A 20383-nucleotide genomic window follows, 5' to 3' on the forward strand; every position below is an offset into this window, starting at 1 on the left:
TTCCTCTCATTTATACAACTGTGTCTGAAAGATGTCCTAAATCTAAGTGTAACATCAAGACGGCTGAAATCCCCTACAGCTGTGCCCCTCTAATTCCCCTGAACCAGCTTTTCAAGGGGCTTTCTGGAGATCCTACAACCAACCGGTAGTCACAGGGGAGGAGAAAGCTGACGCCCACCTCTGCTGAACTCATTTCTCAACCAGTCCTGTCTCCTGGCCCACGTCCCACCTGCCCAAATCACCCAGATGATGTGCGGATTCGATCTGGAAGGACTTGGACTTGTTAATTAACCTAAACAGTCACATTCGTCTACAAGGTGCATTATTGTTAATTAAAGCTGCGATTCTCCTTGTGCCCAGACGGCGGGCTGCTCTTGTCAGAATAATTAGATAGCATACGATGGTTTTCATGCAAATCCCTGGCAATTAGAGCTGGCGATGAATTGGATTTGAAATCCCAGTGAAGTTCTCAATCAGAATTCCCCAGAGGGCCACCTCTGGGGGAAGATGATGATGGGGCTGTGGGGTCAGGACATGCGAGTGGGAAAAAGGGTGTGAGCACAGGTATCTGTTTCCTACAACCTCTGGGAGGGGCCCCGGGCCTGGAATAAATGACCTGTGGGTGTCATTGTGATCTTCAGTCTTCCCCCAAAGGAATAAGTCTCCCTCCAGGAGTGCAGGTGGATTTTCCCCAGGGCCTGGTGAGCGCCCCATGCTGGCCTGCTCCCTGCTCTTCTCTCTGGGAAACAATTGTTCCCCTAGCCCGGAGGCCCCCTAACTCAGACACAGGGAACGTCCCTGCCAACCCTAAGATGAAATTCTGAAGGGTTCTCAGGAAACAGGAGCTGGGTTCCTGAGGGGTTGTTGGGAAGATGCCAGGTTCGGACCAGTTTTGGGGAAGCTGGTGGCAGGTGGTGGGTGACAGCCTGGGCTTGGGGTGACAGCCTGGGCTCGGGAGGACCCCACGAAAGCCTTGAAGAAACACCCGAGGTCGGGATGAGACTCAGAAGAAGCATCCCAGGGCAGGAGACCGTGCAGGAAAGGGTCGCGGGGAAGGACTGGGGTAAAGCGGCAGGGCAGGGGTGGGCTGGGCGGGAGATAAGTGTGCGGAGGCCCTCCCCAGACCTCCCTCCCCAGCCTCCAGGACCTCTTATCAGCCCCGGGCTTCTGCCTCGGCCTTGGCTTGGTGAGGGATGTGATAGGGGGCTCTCTGGGCTTCTTTCCAGGGAGACCCTGCAGGCGCAGTTTGTGTCTCCTGGGCTGGGGTCGCCGGGGCTGGGGCCAGGCCGGGTTGCACAGCGCCCCAGAGGCCGGGGGACAGCCCGCTGAGCATCAGGTTGACCCTGGAAAGTTTGGGACGGAGACCACCCTGCGCTTCCCCTCCTCTAGGTCAGCCTCTTAGGCAGGGCCCTGAGTGGGGGTGGGGGGGTGTCCGGTGTCGTTGGAGGAGGGGTTGTGGGGGGATGTCAGGTAGGATGGAGATGGGGAGGGGCTTCCTCTCTGGAAAGCGGCTGAGAGAGAAATCCCTGTGCCGCCTTCGCGAACTGTGGCCGGAGGCCTTAGCATAATGTAGGTTTGTAAATTCTCTCTTTTTTCTTCATTTTCCTTCTCTCTTTCCTGTCTCAGAACGAACGCCTCCTGCGGCTCCTCGGGCCCTAAGTCCCGCCTTTCAATTTAGGATGCACCAATCAGCCGCTACCCTGACGGTTGCTAAGCGACGGGAGGGGGGGTCGGAGGCTTGGTCACGCACCCACCCGGGAAAATTCCCGAGGATGCTCCGGCTGGGCCTGGGCCTCTCCTGCGCTCTCGCCGCGTCTCCAAGCCCAGAGTGGAGCGGAGCCGGCGCAGGGGGAGCGGCTAGAGCACATCTGTACAACCCGGGAAGGCTGTCGGGGTTCAGACAGAGGGGAGGCTCCCTCAAGTCTGCCCAGCTTTCACTTGGGTTGGAGGCACCTTGGGGCCGCGGCCTCTTGGGCAGAGGGCGAGTTTGTCGGCGGCAGCCCTTACGGAGAGGGCCTATCCACTGTCCTTCCAACCACTACCCAGACTTGGAGAAAAACCCTCCAGGACTATGACTATGAGCAGGGCATGGGGCTGTGGTGTGACAGATGGAAAGAAAGACCCGTCTCAGGAGCTGAACGGGGGAAAAAACCCAGAGGATTCTAAGCAGAAGACGAGTCAGATCAGGCCCCTCCCCTCAAAGTGCCTCAACCCCCTTGACTTCTTGGTTTTTAGTTCCCTGTAGGCATCCCACACAGACACCCAGAGAAGGCTCGGCATAGAAGCCAGGGGAAAGAAAACCCATTTGGGGAAGGGAGTGAGTCATTAATCCTGATTCCACATTCGGAAAACAAGGGTAGAGGGAGGAGCCCGCAGGAGGGAGGGTCTGAGGGAAGGCGCGCGGGGGTGCGGCGCAGGCAGCGGGGCAGAGGCAGCCCCACATGTGGACCGCGCGATTCCGTGCTTGCACCCAGCAAGGATGTAGGTTCCAACAGATGGAGACACACAGATGCACACACACACACACATGCACATGCACACTCACACACACAGGGATTAGTGTCCTGCCGAGAAACAAACCTCGGGTTGATGATTCCTAAGAAGTGGCTTTTGGAATTGTCTCGATATGTTCCCCGGACAAAGTGAGGCCCCCTGGGATGCTTCTCTGCCTGATCTCTAAGCAAAGCCAACAGCAGTCCGGGAGACAGTAGTCCGAGAGGAAGGCTAGACAAGTCGGACAGGACGGGGGCCATGCTCTCGGCTCTTCTCTCTCCTCTGGTCTTCTCTCTCCTGTTTTGAGTCCTGTTTCATTTGCTTTCCCGAGCAGGTGCTCTTCCTCCTCCATCTCTTCTGGTTTCTCAGGCGCCCTGCTCCCCTCATACTCAGGTGAATCTCCTCCCCTTTGAGACGGCAATAACCTCATGCCTCTGGAGAACATCTCTGCACCCTGCGGAAGTTTGTATGTCATTCACTTTCTCCCCAGGCCGGCGAGAGAAACGGACGCCGGCAGGAAGGTCCGGTTTCTCTCCATTCTCCTGCCTGCTCTACGTCCCCGGATAAAATAAGAAACCACAGCTTCATTAAAGCAGCGTAGACTTTAATTCAGGTGGACAGGCAGGAAGAGAGCTAGGACTTTCCTCCCTGGGCGTCCAGATGAGACGGCCGTCTCAGGGGCAGGGGCAGGGGAGGCGGGGCAGCACGTGCGGTCTGGTGGTAGGACAGGGCCAGGAGCAGGGGTGTGGCCACACAGTGCAGAATGGCCAGGGCCTCCGCCAGGTGCTGCAGCAAGTCCAGAGCCTGCTGGGCCAGACATGTCCACAGGACCAAGGCCTTGGACCTCACGAGGAAGTCCAAGCCCACAGCTACCCCATGAGGCCACCAGAACACAAACCAGGCCCACAGGACATTGGCCCAGGGACACTGCCCCCTGCTCCGTATTTTCATTATCGCCTTGGCTCCCAGCAAACCCAGCGGCAGCAAGGTGAAGATGGCGCAGCAGGCAATGGCGTGTGACAGCGGCAGAAACCAGTGGCTCTTGCTGAATGTCAGGGAGCAGAATCCATGAGAAGTGTCGCTGGCCAGGGTGACCGGCAGCCCCAGCAGGACAGCCGTTCCCCAGAGTCCCACACCAAGCCTCAGGGTGAGGTTGGGGACCTGACCTGTGCCCATTTTGGGGCCCAGGCAGGCATGGCACCCTATCAGCAGAGCCTGGGCGAAGGCTGAGCCGTACCAGACCATGTGGGCCAGGTGGCACAGAGGGGTGCCCTGGAGCTCTTTAAGCCCTGGGGCCAGGAAGGGCACCGCAACGCTGAAGAGAGTGCTGCCCACGGCCAGCTGTACTAGGAAAGGCCGTTCGGGGCACACCTGCCAGTGGAAGAGAGGTCTGAGGAGGGCGAGGAGGACGGCTCCCCCGGCCAGGATGCCCAGGATGCTGGTGAGGATGAAGAAGGGCAAGGAGGAGTCGTCCAACAGGCTGCAGGAGCGGCAGGGGGCAGCGGCGTCCACGTTGCTGTAGTTATAGTTCAGGCCATAGGAATCATTAAAGTCATCCCAAATGTCATCTTCGAAGGTGAACTTAGTAGCGTCCTCATTCGCCACCTGGAGGACAGCCCCAGAGGGGACAGTCAGATCATCTGTCTACCCCGCTCAAGAGTCCCTGGGAATAAAGGGAGCGGGAGGGGGAGATGGAGCGGAGGCCAGCCTGGAGGAGGGGATGCAGTGGGGGCAGCAGGAAAGGATGGCACAGGAGCCTCGGAGCCTGGGAGGAAGAGCAGGGGACGGGAACGGACAGGCTGCGAGAGCCGGACAAGGTCCGGGTCAGGGCGCCAGGGACCTGGATGGATGAGGGACCCCGGAGCCCAGAGTAAGAAGGAGGAGAAGGAAACAGAGGGAAGGGTAAGAGGCGAGGGGAGAAGGAAAGAGGTGCAAAGGCCCTGGGGCAGACAGAAAGAGGTGGTGGGGGAAAGAGATGGAGGACTGTGGGCCCAGCCCCACACTCACCTGGTGCTGCAGACAGTTCCCCATGGTGCTGCTGGGCTAAGGGCAGGCAGAGAGAAGGGCTGGGAACGTCCCGTGGGTGGCTGCGGCTCCAAGATAAGTGCCAGGGGCTAATGAAGGCCATCAGTTCTGGGCAGGGCCAGGGGATAGGCAGTGGGGGGGAGCCGGGCATTCAGGAAGCCTTCGCCCCACACCCTTGGCCCGCCTCAAGCTCAGGCCCAGAAGGGGCAATCGCCCGGGGCTTCCTGTTTTGAGGTTGGATTTCACTGGTGGGGACCTGCACTCAGGAAAGGAAAAAGATGGCCGGCAGATAGCGGGTGTTTTCCCGAAGGTGGAAAGGGGGGCTGAGAAGCCAGGGGGGTTTCCAGCAGGGATGGAGTCTTCGAGCACCAGGAAGGAAGAGGGGCCAGGGGTGACTTGTGAGACAGAGATAAGAGACCTGCTGGGAAGGCAGAGGGAAGGGGCAGCTGATGACTCTCACCGAGTCTCCACCCCCTTGAACTGGATCCAAAGAAAGACAGCTCCAGGGGGACATTCGAGGGAGGGGCTGTGAGTGGTGCCCGAGGTCGGACCGGCCCCCGTTGATAGCCCTGCGCTGCGCATGCCGTCTCTGTGTGTGGCTGTGTGTGTCGTGTGTCGCGAGCACATAGCCGAGGGCTAGGCGGTAGGTGGGTGTTGGGTGCTTCAGTGTGAGGACAGGAAGGGCTGGGGGCCAGCGGTCAAGGCTGTGTGAGGAAGCTGCTTCAGGGAGCGGCTGGGCGTTGGTCTAGCCACCTATGGGCGCCGCGGACGCATTCTCCATACCAAGCATGATGCGCTGTCTGACGAGTTAAAGCAGGCTCTGGGGGACAATGGGGCAGCACGTTCTACAATGGGACTGTCGCCCATGGGGCGCTCTCGATCATATTTGTGTTGGGGATAGAAAGGCTCTGAACGGACTCACTGGCGGGCCTCTGGGCGAAGTGTGCAGTTCCTTACGGGGGTGGGGCTTCTGTTTCTCTCTGGCTGGCAGAGTGAAAGCATTTACTCTGCACATGCAGGCCCTAGAACCCACACCTCTGCTGCCGGCAGCCTCACCCCTCCAGGGCTTCTGCACCGTCTCTTCTCTTTCCCTGCATTTTCTTGGGTGGGGAAACGGCCAGACCTTCAGGTCACGGGGTCTCAGGAGCTGGTTAGGCGACACTATCTCATTCCAGGAAAGCCTGGGGTGTTTCAATGCAATCTCACCAGGAGCCCTTTTGCATTCAGGCAGGGGTGCATGGAGTCAGAGTAGGGGAGCCGAGACGCAAAGGTGGGTGCCTTACATAGATCGCCAACCCCTTTCTTCCCAGGATGACTGCTCCGGATTCACGTTCAACGTGAGCATGAGCGGGGCTAGACAGTAGCCCTGGGGAGGTCTGTCCTGCTGTGGGGCCAGTGGCGTCTCTGCCGTCACTGTGTCCTTCTCCGGTACCCGGTGGGGGGCAGCGGGGAGCAGGCAGACACCCCTCCCCAACCACGCGAGAAAGCAAGGACCCTGGCGGAGGGGGTGAACAGCCTGCTCTCCCTTGGAGAGCTCTGCTGTCTCCGCGCAGGGATGCCCTTGGGAGAGGGGGCCTCCCCTGGGGGGGGTCCAGGCGCAGGGGACACCAGCAGAACCCCCCTCACGCGCACACCCCCCGTCTGGAGCAGGAGCAGCAAGAAGGAGGCAGCCGGACGACACGGATAATCCAGATATATTGAGGGTGGCCCCTCGGAGATTAGCACAGGAGAGTTAGAAAGATTATAAAGATACACGACCCCCTCCCTGCTCCCTCCCCCACCCACAGACAGACACACACCGCACAACAGCCCCGCCCCCCCGCCCCCGTACAAATATGGCTTCTGTGTAATATGGACAGAGTGGTTCAGCTCAAAGAGGAAAGGTCATTTTCCCAAAAGCGGGTGCTGGGAGACAGGGAGCCGACAGGCCTGGGGCCCTAGGCTGCCTTGCTGCTGTGAGGGGGGAGGCCCTGGCTGAGGTGTGGGGGGGGTGCCCGTGCTGCCCAAGGGCCCTAACCAGCGGCTGGAAGAATCCCGAGGATATTTCCTGAACTGAGGGGGGTGCACAGGCGAGGGGGGTGCACAGGCCTGCCGGCTGCAGCAGGGAAGACTCGCTGGAGGGAGTGAGCGGGGCCCCGCCGGGACAGGGAGGGCGAGCGACCTCATCTCCACCGCGGCAGTGCAGGAAGACAGAAAATCAAAAGCGGGGGTGGAGACGGGAAGGAGACAGAGGTTCGCTCCCGGCCCTCGCCCCCCGGGGGTCAGACTATGGGGGGGAAGAAGTGACAGTGGTCCTTCCAGGGTCAGTGCCGGGGAGAGGCCTGAGGGGTGCATAGCAAAGGCTGTGGCCCTGACTCTGTGGCTCTGAGAAGGGAAACTGAGGCAGGGACAGATGAGATGGACAACTGAGCAAAACACCCCCTGGGACTGTTTTCTCCATGACAGATGGGCACCGAGGGCGACCCGGGACACACGGGCACGGAGCCACAGCCCAGGTGAGGTCCACAGCCGGACTCAGAGCCCTCCCCGCCTGAAGCCCTCCTCTGCGAAGCGTCCCGCAGCCCCCACCCGCCTGGGCGCTCCCTCCGGCCCTCTTCCACACGCGTGCACACACACAGATGCAGGCACAAACACGAGAACCACACGCTCACAGAGTTCACATCACTCCCTCGTTTGGGCAGGACACAGCTCAGTGCACTGAAGCTCCTTTTAGTATTTTTGTTGTTACGTCTGCCTGGCTGCTGAGGGAGCGGGAAGGGGCAGGGCAGGCCGTACAAGACGGAGCAGCGGTTGCCGTGCGACAGTCAGGGCTCGGGTCAGAGCCAGGGGCCCGCAGCAGCGCCTCTCCCACCGCTGCTAGAGCGCTCGCCCCTGGGGCCGGGCTTCACTGGACATCGGGTGCAAGGGGTAGAGGCCCCTCTCTGCCAGCCTCCCCCTGCAGAACTACCCCCTCCTGGCAGGGACCTGTGTCCTTCCCATGTGGGAGCCCTGGGTCCCTGCCTGGCTGCCTTCCACCTGCTGGCTCACACTTCCTGGGGACCCCCATTCACCCCTTTCCTGTCATGGAGGAGGAGGGGTGACCGGGCGGCCCGCTTCCCTGTCTGTAACTTGAGGTGCGTGACTAGCAGAGGAAAAGCCCCCTCCAGCCCCTCCAGGTTCTGCTCACCACTTCCCCTTTCCCCCAGGAGGCCACGAAGCGGGGGAGGACGGAGAGCTGCGGGGCAGGGCCCCCACACCAGCCCGGCTTGGCTCCCTATCCTTACCCCTCCGCCTTCGCTCTCCTCCTACACTCCAGGGTTTTGCTTTCCTCACCCGGGGCCCCTGGCCCTCCAGCCTGGAGACGGATTTGATTTGGGATTGTTATAAAAATAATAATAACCCAAACGCAGAGAAGCCACGGAAAGGGCTGAGGGTGACCCTCCCTCCCCCCCGCCCGCCTCCCTCCCCATTCCAAACCGAGTACAAAACCGCACCCAAAGCAGACATTCTGTACAGGGGGGTGGGGGGGGCTGGGGAGCAAGCGGGAGGGGCGGCCCTGGGGTCGCTCTGTACAAGTCCAGGTTGGTGATGGCCCCAGCAGTCCCCGTGGGGCCCCTGGGGTGCAGGGGGGGTCCGGGCGCCTCTAGATGAAATATTCCTTCTTGTCGTCCCCGCCCGACTGCCCGCCTTCTGCGTTGATGATGGCCGTGTCTGCGTCTGGGGCGTCATCAGAGCCTTTGGCCTCGTGTGTCAGGTAGGTTCCTGCACAGACCGAGAGACCCCTCCCGTCAGTCGCAGGAGCAGTTTCCACTCCTCCAAAGCCCACCCCAACCCCTGCCCTGATGGTGCACTGCCCCCCCTGCTCCTGCAACATTTCTCCGGCCTGGAGCTGTCTAGGTCCCCACCTGAGCCAATTTCCATCCTGCTGCCAACACCCATCACCTGACCACACCCATGGACAGTGATTGAATGCTGCCCTTAACTAGAATCTCATTCATAAAACAAGAAAAAACCTGCGTGTACATCTGTGCATGTGTGCATGTGTGTGTGCATGTGTGTACGTGTGTGTGGGTTATGCATGCGCCTATGCGCCCACAAGTCTGCATGAGTGTGCATGTGCACACCTGGGTGTGCACGCATGTGTGTGCACATGTGTGGGTACGTGCGTGCAGGTGTGTATGAGCGTACAGGTGTGTGCCGATAGGTGTGTGTATGTCTGTGTGTACCTGTGGGTACGTGTGCGTGGGTGTGTGTGCACCTGTACGTGTAGTACTGGCATGGACCTCTGTGCACGTGTGCTCCCGTCTGTGTATGTGTGTGCACATATGTGCCTCCATGTGTGTGCACACATGCACACCCTAGGTGGGGACAGGGAAACTGCAGGTCAGCCGTGAACAGGAAGCTGAGGTCTGGGTCAGCCGTGCAGCGGGGCTGCTGGCTGAAGTAGCACAGAGGGGAAAGTCTGAGGAGTGGGCAGGCGTGGAAACGGGAGAGGAGCAGAGACGCTGTGGGACGGAAGGACAAAGAGTGGAGAAAGGAAGCCAGTGCAGGAAGAGATGGGACCGGTAGGTCTCCTCTCCGAGCAGGAGGCCCTGGGGGCAAAGTGGCAGGGCGGGGGCTGGGGGGGGTGCAGCATGGACTGAGATGGAGGGTCCCTTTGACTTGGAGAGTCACCAAGTGATGGGGCTCTACTGCGGGGTTGGTGGTGCTCAGTCATCACAGGGCTGGCTGTCTTCTTTCTTCCAAGGGCCAGTGGAGTCCCCAGAGGAGGTCGAGCAGCCAGCTCCCTGCTGCCTCCCTGCCCGCCACCCCCCACCCCGGCTCCCTGCTGCCTCTGACCTTTGTGCCTGATCAAGTAGTGGCCCAGGAAGATGAGCAGAATCAGCAGCAGGAAGACGATGAACGCCACGATCCCGCCGATGATGGCGTGGTAGGTGCTGGAGGACGAGGGTACCGGGCTGGGGTCTGCGGGGGGGGGGGGGGGGGGCACAGTCAGACCTGGAAGAGCCCTGGTCTGAGCGCATCTCTGGCCCGGCCGTGGGCCGTCTGACACGGCACAGGACACGGGCTGACATCCGCTGAGCGGACTGGATCGAACAGCAAAGGGGACATGCCTGGTTTTGCACCCTTCTTTCTTACACCCCGTCTGGAATGCAGTAATTCTCCTTAAAAATTGTGTATTCGTGAATAAGTTGACAGATCTGCTCGCACTCAACCCTTTCAGCTGTGTTTCTGGCCTGGAAGCTCAGGTCAAATTCATCCTGTTAACGACCATGTTGTCTCTTGTTCTCGCTCTTGCTTTTACTTTCGGGGGGATCAGACTGTTCCTTCTCTCTCTGTCTCCTGACCGCTTGCCCTTCAGAGCTGGCCTCTCTCGGGGGCCCCCAGCCTATTCCCCGTTGCCCCCAGCCCAGACAGTGAGACACTGATGAAGCTGCGAAGGGGAACTCTGACGGCGCCTCCAGAAGGCCATGCACTGAGGTCACCGTGTGAAGAGCAGTTCTGGGGTCCAACTACATCGCAGTCCTCCACCGGGAGGCCTCGGACTCCAGCGTCACATCCCAGCCTCCAGAGGCTTGTGGGAAAGTCAAGGACTTCCTTCGTGGATGCCCCTCCCCCACCCACACCCTGAGCTTCTTCCCATGATGGCCAACGTCTCCGCCATCTTCCTTCTACGGCAGCATCTACGGCAGGGTGGGGGAGGGCGTAGATCCTCAGAGTGCACACTGGGCCAGGCACGACGAGGTCAGCACCAGCCTCGTCCAAATCCCAAATACCCGAGGAGACAGCGCCCAGGCCCGGGACCCAGTTCTGATGCGTCCAAAATTACATGAGCCCTAGGTGTACCTGTCCCACCCACGGGGAGGCCACTATTTTCCTACAGAGTCAGCTTGAGTCTTGATGCCTCACTGACTCCTTATATATTTTGTCTTTCCTGCCTCACGTCTCCTCGAGCTTGACTGGGCCAGCTTTTTCGTTCCTTGACTGTCTACGCCTAATTGGAAAAGAAAACATTTATGTTCTGATTTTTTATGCTCTGCTGGGGAGGGAGAGAGAGGATGGGCCTAGGGGCTCCATGATACGGTGGGGTGGGTGGGAAGGTGTTGAGTGGGAAGGAGCAGAGGGATGTCACCCCTGTCTTTCTCCCAGGCAGTAGGTGCACACAGTCTCACATTAAAAAAATAATAATAGGGACGCCTGGGTGGCTCAGTTGGTTAAGCAGCTGCCTTCGGCTCAGGTCATGATCCCGGGGTCCTGGGATCGAGTCCCGCATCAGGCTCCTTGCTCGGCAGGGAGCCTGCTTCTCCCTCTGCCTCTGCCTGCCTCTCTGTCTGCCTGTGCTCGCTCGCTCTCCCTCTGTCTCTGACAAATAAAAGAATAAAATCTTAAAAAAAAAAATCATCATCATCATCATCATCATCCTGGATAGTTGTTCCAGAGGCTATGGAAAGGGAAATCCCTCCGAAAAACAGAGCTTCCCATGGCCAAAAGGACCTCTGGGTCTTCAGTTGCAGATCCCTGTCTCTGCTGGAACTCCCCTGTTTTCCCTTCCCTGTTGATAGGGTCAGGGCTGCTCTGGAGTCCCCGGGAAGGAGCTGCAGAGCCTCCTCCCACCGCCGGGTGTCAGCACTGGTCGCGGTCACCGTGAGACGGGACCGTGGGGGAGGGGCCGGCGGTTGTGACCAACCACCAACCGCAGGGGCCAGGAACACTCAGCGCCCTGGCAGTCACCCTCAGAACTGGCCGGGGGAGCTCTGGGGGCTGACGCTGGTCCTCACCGCCGGCATCCTACACCAGCGTTGTCTGTGGTGCTGAGGCAGCTCCCACGAGCTGAGTTCTGACCCTGGAGTCAGAATCACCCCATCTGCACAAACACCCCGGTCCCCAGGTCTCAGGTCTCTTATCTGTCACCTCACTGACTGAACGGTCATTTCCGGTATGGGAGCCTCTAGTGTTCCCCCCGACAATGCATTTCCCCTATTCTGAGCTTGTAAGGTTTTCTGACAGGACCCCGCTGCCACTAGGATCTTCAAAAATCCTGCCCGCTCTCCAATAAGGGGACCTCTGTGCCAGCCTGTCACTGCTCCTGAGGTTCTGTGGTCACAGCTGTGGGAAGAATTTCAGAGAAGAAGCATCACTGGTGTCTCTGGGAGATAAGGCCTCGGAGAAAGTGGCCAGTGTCTCAGCATCATACCAACGGGCGTCTGTGTTCTGCCTGAACCCACCCTACCCTGTCTGCGGCCAGGAAGTGGCGGTGACACCACGGGTCCCCTGCTGGTCACCAGAAGAGCAGCCCTGGCACAGGCCCCTGGAGAGGGGAACCCCCATACCGGCCCTGGCGAGACTCTGGGGCCTCTCCACACAGAGGCGTAGTTAGTGCTGCCCCGGGGAGAGGAGGGGTAGGGGCACCGCTAGGGCTCACCGGAGCCCGCCATTCTGCGGACGGCGTCCGTCTTGCACATTCCAGAGCAGACCTAGAGCCCGAGTTCCACACTCCCACGGTCGGCCCTCTTGCCCTCGAGGCACAGCCGAGGGCTGCTCTCAGGAGAGGAAGTCACAGAGCGTGGGGTGGGCAGACAGGCGAGGGGGATGCCCGCGGAGGGCCGGGAGGGCTCACCGTTCACGTTGAGCGTGTAGTACGCCTTGTAGCTGCCCATGTTGCTGGTGGCCGTGCAGCCGTACGTCCCGCTGTCACTCTTGTTGAGGAAGGGGAAGATGAGGGCGCTCTCCTGGGTCATCTTCAGCGGGGGCACGCTGCCTTCTTTCTCCCACAGGTACTGCTGGGGGCTGCAGAGGCAGAGGAAGCACACGTGTTTGGGAGCGAGCAGGTCAGGGGGCTAAAGGGAACAACAAACGTATATCTGGGAGGAGGAACTCAATGACGGCTTGACCCAGGCTCAGGGGCTCTGGGCGCCCCAGGCACAAGCTGCTGAAGGGAGGGGTGACCCTTCGGGATTTGACCCCAGGATGAGGGAGGTTTCCTAACTCATGTCTGGCTGTGTCCTGGTGGTTCCCATGGGGACCTCGGGGGCGGCCGGGGAGGCCCCTCTTCTGCGGCTTTGCAGGAGATGCCGTCCAGGGATGGACGGTGAAGGGCAGGGGGCAGGGAAAGCGAAAGGCTGAGAACGGGGGGGAGACGGGGAGACTGCAAGGGGAGATGGGGGTCTGAGGTGTGGAGGTGTCAGGCCCGGAAGCAGATCTTACACGGGATTGCCACGCCCCTCACAGTGGAGCAGCAGCTTCTGGCCCTCGCGAGGGTGCGGGGGGTCTGGCCTGATCTTCGCCGTGGGTGTGTCTGTGGAGAAGGAAATGATGTCAGTGCACCGTTGCCACACCGTCCAGGAGAAGACCAAGGACCACAGTCCCGCCGTCACCCTGTTGTGCATTAAGGCTTCGACTCCTACCTGTCTCAGGCGTGGGCGGGGCTGGGGACACAGACCTCCTGCCCCAATGTCTCACGAGCAAATTCCATGGTTACTACTCAGTGTGCACGGGATTTGCATTGCAACCTCATAGAGGTAGGATTTCTGAAGCTCTGTCTGTGGTGGACACCGAAGGAGTGTCCTAACAGAGAGCCGAGGAAGGCCCCTGGTTCACCTGGGCCTGGCACAGAAGTGGGACTTCATGCACATTTCTGATGGAGCCAGTGAACTTGACCTGGGTCGTTTCCTGAGCTCACAATCTCCCCACCCTCTCTCCTCTGCTCCTAGGGAGCAGCCTGTGAGCGCCGAGTATCATTTTCAGGGGTCAGAGCAAAAGTGAAGGAAGTTTCCCAACAACAAGAGATGGGGGTCATATTTAGGCTGCAGAGATGTGCTCTGGGAAGAACGGATGGCATCTGCCACGGGCACCAGAGGGCTGCTAGGAGGCCAGGGCCAGATGGCTGCTCAAATACAGCCAGAGGCTGGTTTAGAACAACAGATAAAGGCGCCGAGCTTCCCCTGCGGACAGAGCCAACCTTAACCACCTGCTTATGAACGTGTTTCCGTCAAATCAAAGAGGACAAAGAGATCAGGCCAGGTGAGTTAGTGCATACGTTAGTGAATACGGGGGCCCCACCCCCATCGAAGCCTCTAGTGCCTTGCCTGGAGTCTAGCGCTTGTTGACTGACTGCTGATCACCGCTGGGCCTCGAGAGTCAGCGCCAGAGGGTCTAGTACCTGGCAGGGCAGTCTGTGGGGTTCGGACATGGGAGAGGGGACCCCAAGGCCGGGGGCCCTGCACGCATGACCGATCAGCAGAGAAACACCTTAGGGTGATTGAGAACTCTGAAGTCTGCTGAGTTCTTTCCTCGGGATCTTCCCCTTGACCCTCCTGCTAATCAGTGAAGCACACAGCAGCCCCTGGGAGAGGGCAAGCTTCGGTCAAAGAGGCAGAGCCAGTCAGCGGCAGTCCCACTCACAGGAATCCGGGCCATCTGCAGCCAAATGGGAAGGGGCACCCCCGGAAACCTGCCTCACGTCCAGCTTTCAGCAAGGGGTCTAATGATTTGAAAGGGCACCAGAGTCAGTCCTGGATCTCCCATAAAAGAGAAGGTTAAGCGGTTGAGTTATTTGAGGATAATGACCAGCCTTAGAGAAGTCAGGACAAGCAATGCATTGTTTTATGATTCTCTGTACTCTGTCTCTGCACTTTTTCTTTTTTCTTGGTTCCCGCACTCAGAAAATTTCCAGTTTCTCACGAGAGGGTGAAAGTTTCCTGTCCATACTCAAGGCAGAGTCCACAGAGAAATGAGGACCCTTGGAAAGGCTTGGAGAAGGGACAGTGATGGTGGTCATTGTAGGTCAGAAACCCGAGAACCCTTGGGTTTTGGGGGCTGGGGCAGACGATGAGGACCACAGGGAAGATCTGGGATCCTAAAATCACAGTGTGTTGGTCTAGGAAGAAGCCTTAGCGATCACCAGGTTCATCTTCTCTTAGAGAAAAGAAAGAGTCCAGCTCACTGGACGAAGCCATTTCCTTAAGCTGGTACAGCCCCTAGCGGTGGGGGACCAGCCCCGTGTCTTCCAATTCCCGGCTTGCTACAGTCGCCGCCAGAGCTCACGGGCTAGCGGTACATCCCTGGCCTAGCTCAGGACTTGGTAAACTTGCCCTGGGGCCAAATCCTGCCAGCTGTGTGTTTTTGTAAATAAAGCTTTATGGGAACACAGCCACACTAATGTGCTGACATACAGTTTATGGCTATTTTCCTGCGGCAACAGCAGAATTAAGTTGTTGAGACAGAGACTGTGTGACCCCCCCCCCCAAAGCCTCAAATACTCGCTATTGGGCCCTCTCCCAAGAAGCTTGCCGACCCTTAGCCTGGTGCCGTCACCCGTGGACTCATCGCTGATCTGCGTGAGGTGCTGCGTGTAGCCACGCGCACTCTCGTCCCCTCCCCCCATTTCATACCTGACCCTTCTTCACCCACAAGCCCACCACATACATAGAACTTCAATGCGTTGGGAAGTGGATCTGTCAGCTCCCTTTAGAGACTCGTGGTTCACAGAGCACACGATGTCCGCCCCGTCGTCCTCCCGGGAAACCTGGAATGTCACTGAGCTGCTCACGGTGAAGGTTTTACCATTGGGGTCTTCCTGAACGCGGGTTGGTTCTCCTGGAGTACAGAACAGACACGTCCACGCGCATACACACAGACACAGAGTGAGCCCTAACATACAGACAGTGTGGGCCCACGGCAGGCATACAGATGGCGAGTCTCCACTTAGACAAACTTAGAAAGTTGTGAAATGCTGATGTACACACAGGGAGAATGTGGGTCCTAACATACACACACACACACACACACACACACACACACGGGTGCACAAAACACCTGTCCTCCTCCTCCTACACCATGCTGATGTGCGCACACACAGACGTGTACCCCTCTCTTCCTCACCCATCCTACCCTCTCCCACCGAGCCCCAAAGCAGGGAGAACTTACCGTGGAGCTCTTGGTCGCCCTTCCGCCAGGTGAGCTGGGCTGCAGGTTTGCTTCCAGAAGACTGACAGTTTAGGGTGGTTGTCTCCTTTTCCCGTAATGATGACTTGTAGCCAGTAATGATGGGCTTCTGTGGGATTCCTGCCATGGAGGGGGGACGGCCGAGGTAGGAAGGAGAGGCACCATGAGGTGACCTTAGCTCTGCCTGCAGAGATGGCCTCTCAGGGACTCAGAATGCATGAGTCCTACTTTGGGTTAGAATGCCTAGAAGACTAGAGAAAGCATCTTTTTCTCCCATCTCCTCCCTGAGAACCCACAGGGAAAACCTAGTACGTAGCGCGGCCCCGCACAGCACCCCTGGCCGGCTACAGAAAGGATGTGAAGCCTAGGAGAGCAAAGAAGGAAACGGAAACACAGGACCCGCTGAGAGCACATAAGCAGCAGGAGGGTACTTGGACCTTAGAAACAACACTGCAAAGACTTCTCGTGTTTCCCTCATACAGTCTTAGGAGGTACGCAGAACAGATGTCAGCATCTTTTTTATCATTGTTGAGGAGATTCAGGCTCAGAGGGAGTAAGGGATCCTCCCAGAGCACACAGTAAGTAGAGCAGGAAGGATCAGAACCCAGTACTCTCGGCATTTTGTTCCATTGCAAAGGAAGCACAGACTGAAGTTTCCCCAAATGCTCAGAGACTCACTGGGCCTCTGACTGCCTTGGGGGCTCACCTAGGAGCTGTGTTTGCAAGGAGGCATGCTGCGGAGCCCCTGGGGTTAGGGAGCCTCACCGAGCACAGTGACGAGGGACTTGGCCGTCCTCACGGGCATGGTGAAGATGGAGCAGGTGTACTCGCCCTCGTCCGCCAGGGCCACGTTGCTGATGCTGATGCTGAGCTCATGGGGAGTGGATCTAACCAGCTGGATCCGATTATCACGAAGGGCTGGGGACATTGGGAGAACGGGAAGCAGGGCTTTGACCGGCACTTTCCACGGTCATCTTCCAGTCCCAGGCCAGCGTCTTTGGAAGAAGGGCTCTAGCATGGTTTGGGGCGGGGGAAACTCCTCCTGAGTTTGAACCCTCTTTATGCCCTCACATTCCTGAGCCACTGGGCAGGCACAGTAGCCTCAGGGATGCTCAGAAAAGTAGGCCTGAATCTCGTGGAGGTGCCTTGTGAAGTACTTGGGGCAACACTCGACACCAGCTAAGTCTTGGGGCTGCTTTGAGGTGTCGCCCCCGGAGGATGGTGCACGGCTCAGGTTGGAGCTGTCACACCATGGTTTCTCTGGAGCGTGCAGATGAGCCCCTGGCTTGTTGCCCCCTCAAACAGCACACCTTCCAGACGCCCAGCCTCCGCACCCCAGGCACATGCTGCCCTGGGCTCCTCGGACCCCCGCCCTAGCCCACAGCTCCCCTGGAGAGAGGAGACCTGGGGCAGTACCTCTCTTCTCTCCAAAGTAGAGAGTCTGCTGGGCAGGGTTGGACCACTGCAGAGACGAGTCCTCGTGGTCCTTCACTTGGCACTTGAGCACCACCGTCCCTCCAGCCACCACGGTCTCATCTGACGTCCAGGGCTGGCTATCTGCAGGAGCGCAAGAGGGTCAGCATCCCGAGGAAGGCCGGCCCCTCCACCCGCTTCTGGGGCAAAGCGCGCCTCATCTAACCCGGACGGTCCACGGCGCCCGTGTCTGTGTTCTCGTAAGGCATCGTGGGAGAAGGAGCAGAGGTGGTGGGGAAGGGGAGACAGACCTTATTTCCTCTGGCTTGCAATACACAGAAAAACAGTCATTTGTTGAATGTTTGCTGAGTGGAGGGGAACACAGGCGTCCCACAGAGCACTGCACAAGCAACTCTCCTGAGAGGCGCTGCCGCTCACTTTGAAAGCACGCACACGCACCTGTCAGTCTAGGCTCCGCCTCCCTGCCTCTGCCTGCCTCTGCGAGCAAGGACGGGAGAGGCGCTTGAGACAAGTAATCCCCAAACTAAAAGTGAGGGGAAGGCCAAGCCAGCCTTGGGTCCCACGTTCATTTACATAAGAGGGAGCTGATAAAACTGTGGAATAAGGAACAAAAAGATTCAAAAAAAAAATAAATAAGTAAAGAAGAAGAAGAAGAAAGAAAAGCTGAAACATTCTGGCACAGACTACTTCCTCCCACAGTAACTTCCCTTCATCATCAGCTGACACTCTTTTGCTACCAGGACAACCGTCCTCTCAACACACCAACCCAAGTCACCCCCCTCCCGTTATTTTAGAGGATTCAAGTTTTCTCTGCCATGCGAAGGAAATACTTTCTCACCCCTCTCTTCTTAAGCAAATCAAACAAACAAACCAAGGACAGGCAAGGTATCCTAGGGAGGGGCCCTCTAGTTGGCCTGGCCGGGAGCCCTCCCCCTCGACATAGTTCCGTGTTCCCCACAGCATGGCTTCTGCTCCCCAGGCTCAGCCCCCCGTCTCTGGGACTGACTTTTTGCGACCTGAGAGCAGCGGCCTCCACAGGACTAAAATCCACAACACCCTCTGGCTGGTTCCGAAGCGTCTTCACCATCCCTCCGGTGGGGCTAAGCTAGCGCAGCAGCTTTATTCTCTGAATCAGAAGCCAAGAAACTTACTTCCTGCATTCCCTAATTGAGTAGTTTTAAACAGTCCCCATTCTCCCCCTGGCACTGACCTTACCCCTGTCCTCTCTGTTATTCCTTTCCTCCTTGGTCACCAGAGCTCCGTTTCCAAGAAATACATAATGGATGCTCCTAGCAGAGGAGGGGCCCCAAGGAGAGAAGGCAGCATGTGCTGGGCTTGATAAGAAGCACGGGTGCTTTGGGGTGTCCGTCTCCACGTGGGAGCACAAAGTCTGGCCGCTGGTTTTGGTGTTTAGAATAATTACAGAACTGAGGGGGAGCTTAGGGATCATGGAATCCAATTCCCTCATTTTACAGATGTAGACAATGAGACCATGGACATGAATGATGGCCTACGATCGTTCTGCTAACCGGGGACTCCCGTGGGGACCGCGCCCCTGTTCTTCGACTCTCAATGCAGTGGCCTTTTCATGGGATTGTTCCTCAAGTAACTGCCTGGCTTGAAAATTTAAATGATGACTTCAAGATTAGTGAGCCAGAGACGGAGCTGGCTGAGTAAACCAGGACGTGATTTATCCCTGAAGCATCTGAACAAAAGGTTTGGGAAACCTGTCATTTACCGCTCACCCTATACCAAGTTTTGACAAGCGATCCCCGTATCTGTGGGTCCCTTTGAAGAATTCTACCTCGATTGTGTCTTCCAGATCCTCTTTATTCTGAGTAATACCCTCCTCCTGGAGTCATTTTACTTTGGGGGGAAAAGGTGGAGGGGATAGAGAGGGCTCTACACTGGAGCAGGGAAGAGGCGTGGGTGCGAGAGAAGTCGGTGGTGTGGAACTAAGGACTAAGAGGTCGGATGGAGCTGCGTGGTAATGAGGGGTGTGAGCACACAGGGCAGAGGCAACATGAGTGGGAGATGATGTGAGGATGGTGGAGGGGACCGAGGGGCATTGAGATGAGGGGCCTGGATTCTCACCTTGACTGGCCAGCATGTCAGGGCTGCTCCAGACTGTGGAGCTGATGGCCTCGCCGAGTGGAGCCAGAGTTCCCAGCTCCAAATCCTGCTCCTGCCTGTAGCCTGGGGAGAGAATCTCCATCAAGGATGAGCCCTACCTATTTGCTGCTATGGTCTGGGACACTTTGGTGGTTGGGGGCGGGGGGGAGAGGGCAGGCCCTTAGTGAAAAGGTTTGCCAGGATCCCTAAGAGAAGTGGGTTTCTCACAACGGGGAGAGATTTAAGGAGAGTCCCGAAGAAGGAAGTGAGCTCCTCCTCCGAAGGCGGGATAAACGGAGAATGCTAAGCTTTACCAGTCAGTCGCACAACGTCAGAGCCAGAAGAGACCGTAAAGGTCTTCTGGTTCGGGGCACCTGGGTGGCTCAGTGGGTTAAGCCGCTGCCTTCGGCTCGGGTCATGATCTCAGGGTCCTGGGATCGAGCCCCACATCGGGCTCTCTGCTCAGCGGGGAGCCTGCTTCCCCCTCTCTCTCTGCCTGCCTCTCTGCCTACTTGTGATCTCTCTCTCTCTCTCTCTATCAAATAAATTAATAAATAAAATCTTAAAAAAAAAAAAAAGGTCCTCTGGTCCGGTTCTCCCACTTTACAAACGAGGACAATGGAGCCTACAGAGGTTAAAAGTCACTTTGGTGAAGGTCATCCCAGTAAAGAAAAGATAAAGGAAGATTTTTCATTCCTTATCCAGGATCCTTTCGGCTACACCATATTATCTACTAAAATAGCAACAGATCCAACAATTAGATTACTCTTGGTTTACTCTTAACCCTTTTCGTAGACCTGTGGAATAAACGCGCTGGTTCCCGTTTTGCAGCGTGGAAACAGGCTGCGGTGACTTGCCCAAGGTCATACAAACGGAAGAGCGAAGACTGGCAATGCAAGCCTGATCCCAAGTGCAGAGCTCCGCTGCTTTCCAGCTGAGGCCGCTACGACTGCGGGCGGGCCCGGGAGCCCCCGCGGCCACCTGCTAGCGCGCAGCGGGGACCCTCGCCCGCGCCCGGGCCGCTGCCGCCTTGATGCCCCCGGCTCTGCTCCTTGCCCGCCACAGCCAACCCCGGGGCCTGAGTCAGCGCTAGTCTTCCCGGGCCGCGGCCCCTGCACCCGCCGCACACCCGCCGCAGGCGCCCAGGGCCCGACTCCCCGGCTCCACCTGAAGGCGCGGGGGACAAAGAAAGCCGCCCCGCGAGTCGGCCGAGTCTCCCGCCGCGGGCCCGGAACCAGCCAATCACGGGCGCAAGGCTCGGTGACGTCATCGGCTGCCGAGCAGAGTCCGGAGCCGCCGCGCGTCCCGGGCCGGGAGTCGCGGGAACTTGGCGGGCGGACCGGCGGGCGCGCGGGAGACGGACGGGCCAGCGCTGCCCCCGCGGTGCTGGGCAGGT

The 20383-nt window shown here is 58.3% G+C and overlaps 2 protein-coding genes across 3 annotated transcripts in view; both read right to left on the reverse strand.

The window, feature by feature from the left end:
- Positions 1 to 3076: 3076 nt before the first annotated feature.
- ACKR1 (atypical chemokine receptor 1 (Duffy blood group)) lies at positions 3077 to 6081 on the reverse strand. The gene is made up of 2 exons (XM_082703108.1): positions 4501 to 6081; positions 3077 to 4098 (listed from the first exon to the last, which is right to left on the reverse strand). Exons 1-2 carry the CDS (start codon positions 4522 to 4524, stop codon positions 3127 to 3129), a joined length of 996 nt encoding a protein of 331 aa, XP_082559234.1. The 5' UTR covers positions 4525 to 6081; the 3' UTR covers positions 3077 to 3126.
- A 113-nt stretch (positions 6082 to 6194) lies between these two features.
- CADM3 (cell adhesion molecule 3) overlaps positions 6195 to 20383 on the reverse strand; it is a 30552-nt gene continuing 16363 nt past the window's right edge. The window contains exons 2-10 of one of the 2 annotated variants that reach the window (XM_082703106.1): positions 18970 to 19071; positions 16858 to 16998; positions 16207 to 16359; positions 15424 to 15561; positions 14923 to 15093; positions 12703 to 12793; positions 12116 to 12285; positions 9337 to 9462; positions 6195 to 8259 (exon numbers count right to left, since the gene is read on the reverse strand). In XM_082703106.1, the coding sequence (XP_082559232.1) occupies positions 8141 to 8259; positions 9337 to 9462; positions 12116 to 12285; positions 12703 to 12793; positions 14923 to 15093; positions 15424 to 15561; positions 16207 to 16359; positions 16858 to 16998; positions 18970 to 19071 (1211 nt within the window). In that variant the 3' untranslated portion in view covers positions 6195 to 8140. The remainder of the gene's footprint in view (positions 8260 to 9336; positions 9463 to 12115; positions 12286 to 12702; positions 12794 to 14922; positions 15094 to 15423; positions 15562 to 16206; positions 16360 to 16857; positions 16999 to 18969; positions 19072 to 20383) is intronic. The other variant, XM_082703107.1, reaches the window with a different exon arrangement.

The sequence above is a fragment of the Mustela nivalis genome, assembly GCF_964662115.1.
Source record: "Mustela nivalis genome assembly, chromosome: 16".
Lineage (NCBI taxonomy): Eukaryota > Metazoa > Chordata > Mammalia > Carnivora > Mustelidae > Mustela > Mustela nivalis.

Excerpts from the sequence above, each read along its gene's own strand:
- ACKR1 (XM_082703108.1), bottom strand. The coding sequence starts at position 4,524 with ATGGGGAACTGTCTGCAGCACCAG. Across the intron at positions 4,099-4,500 it reads GGAACTGTCTGCAGCACCAG|GTGGCGAATGAGGACGCTAC; the intron begins GTGAGTGTGGGG and ends GCTGTCCTCCAG.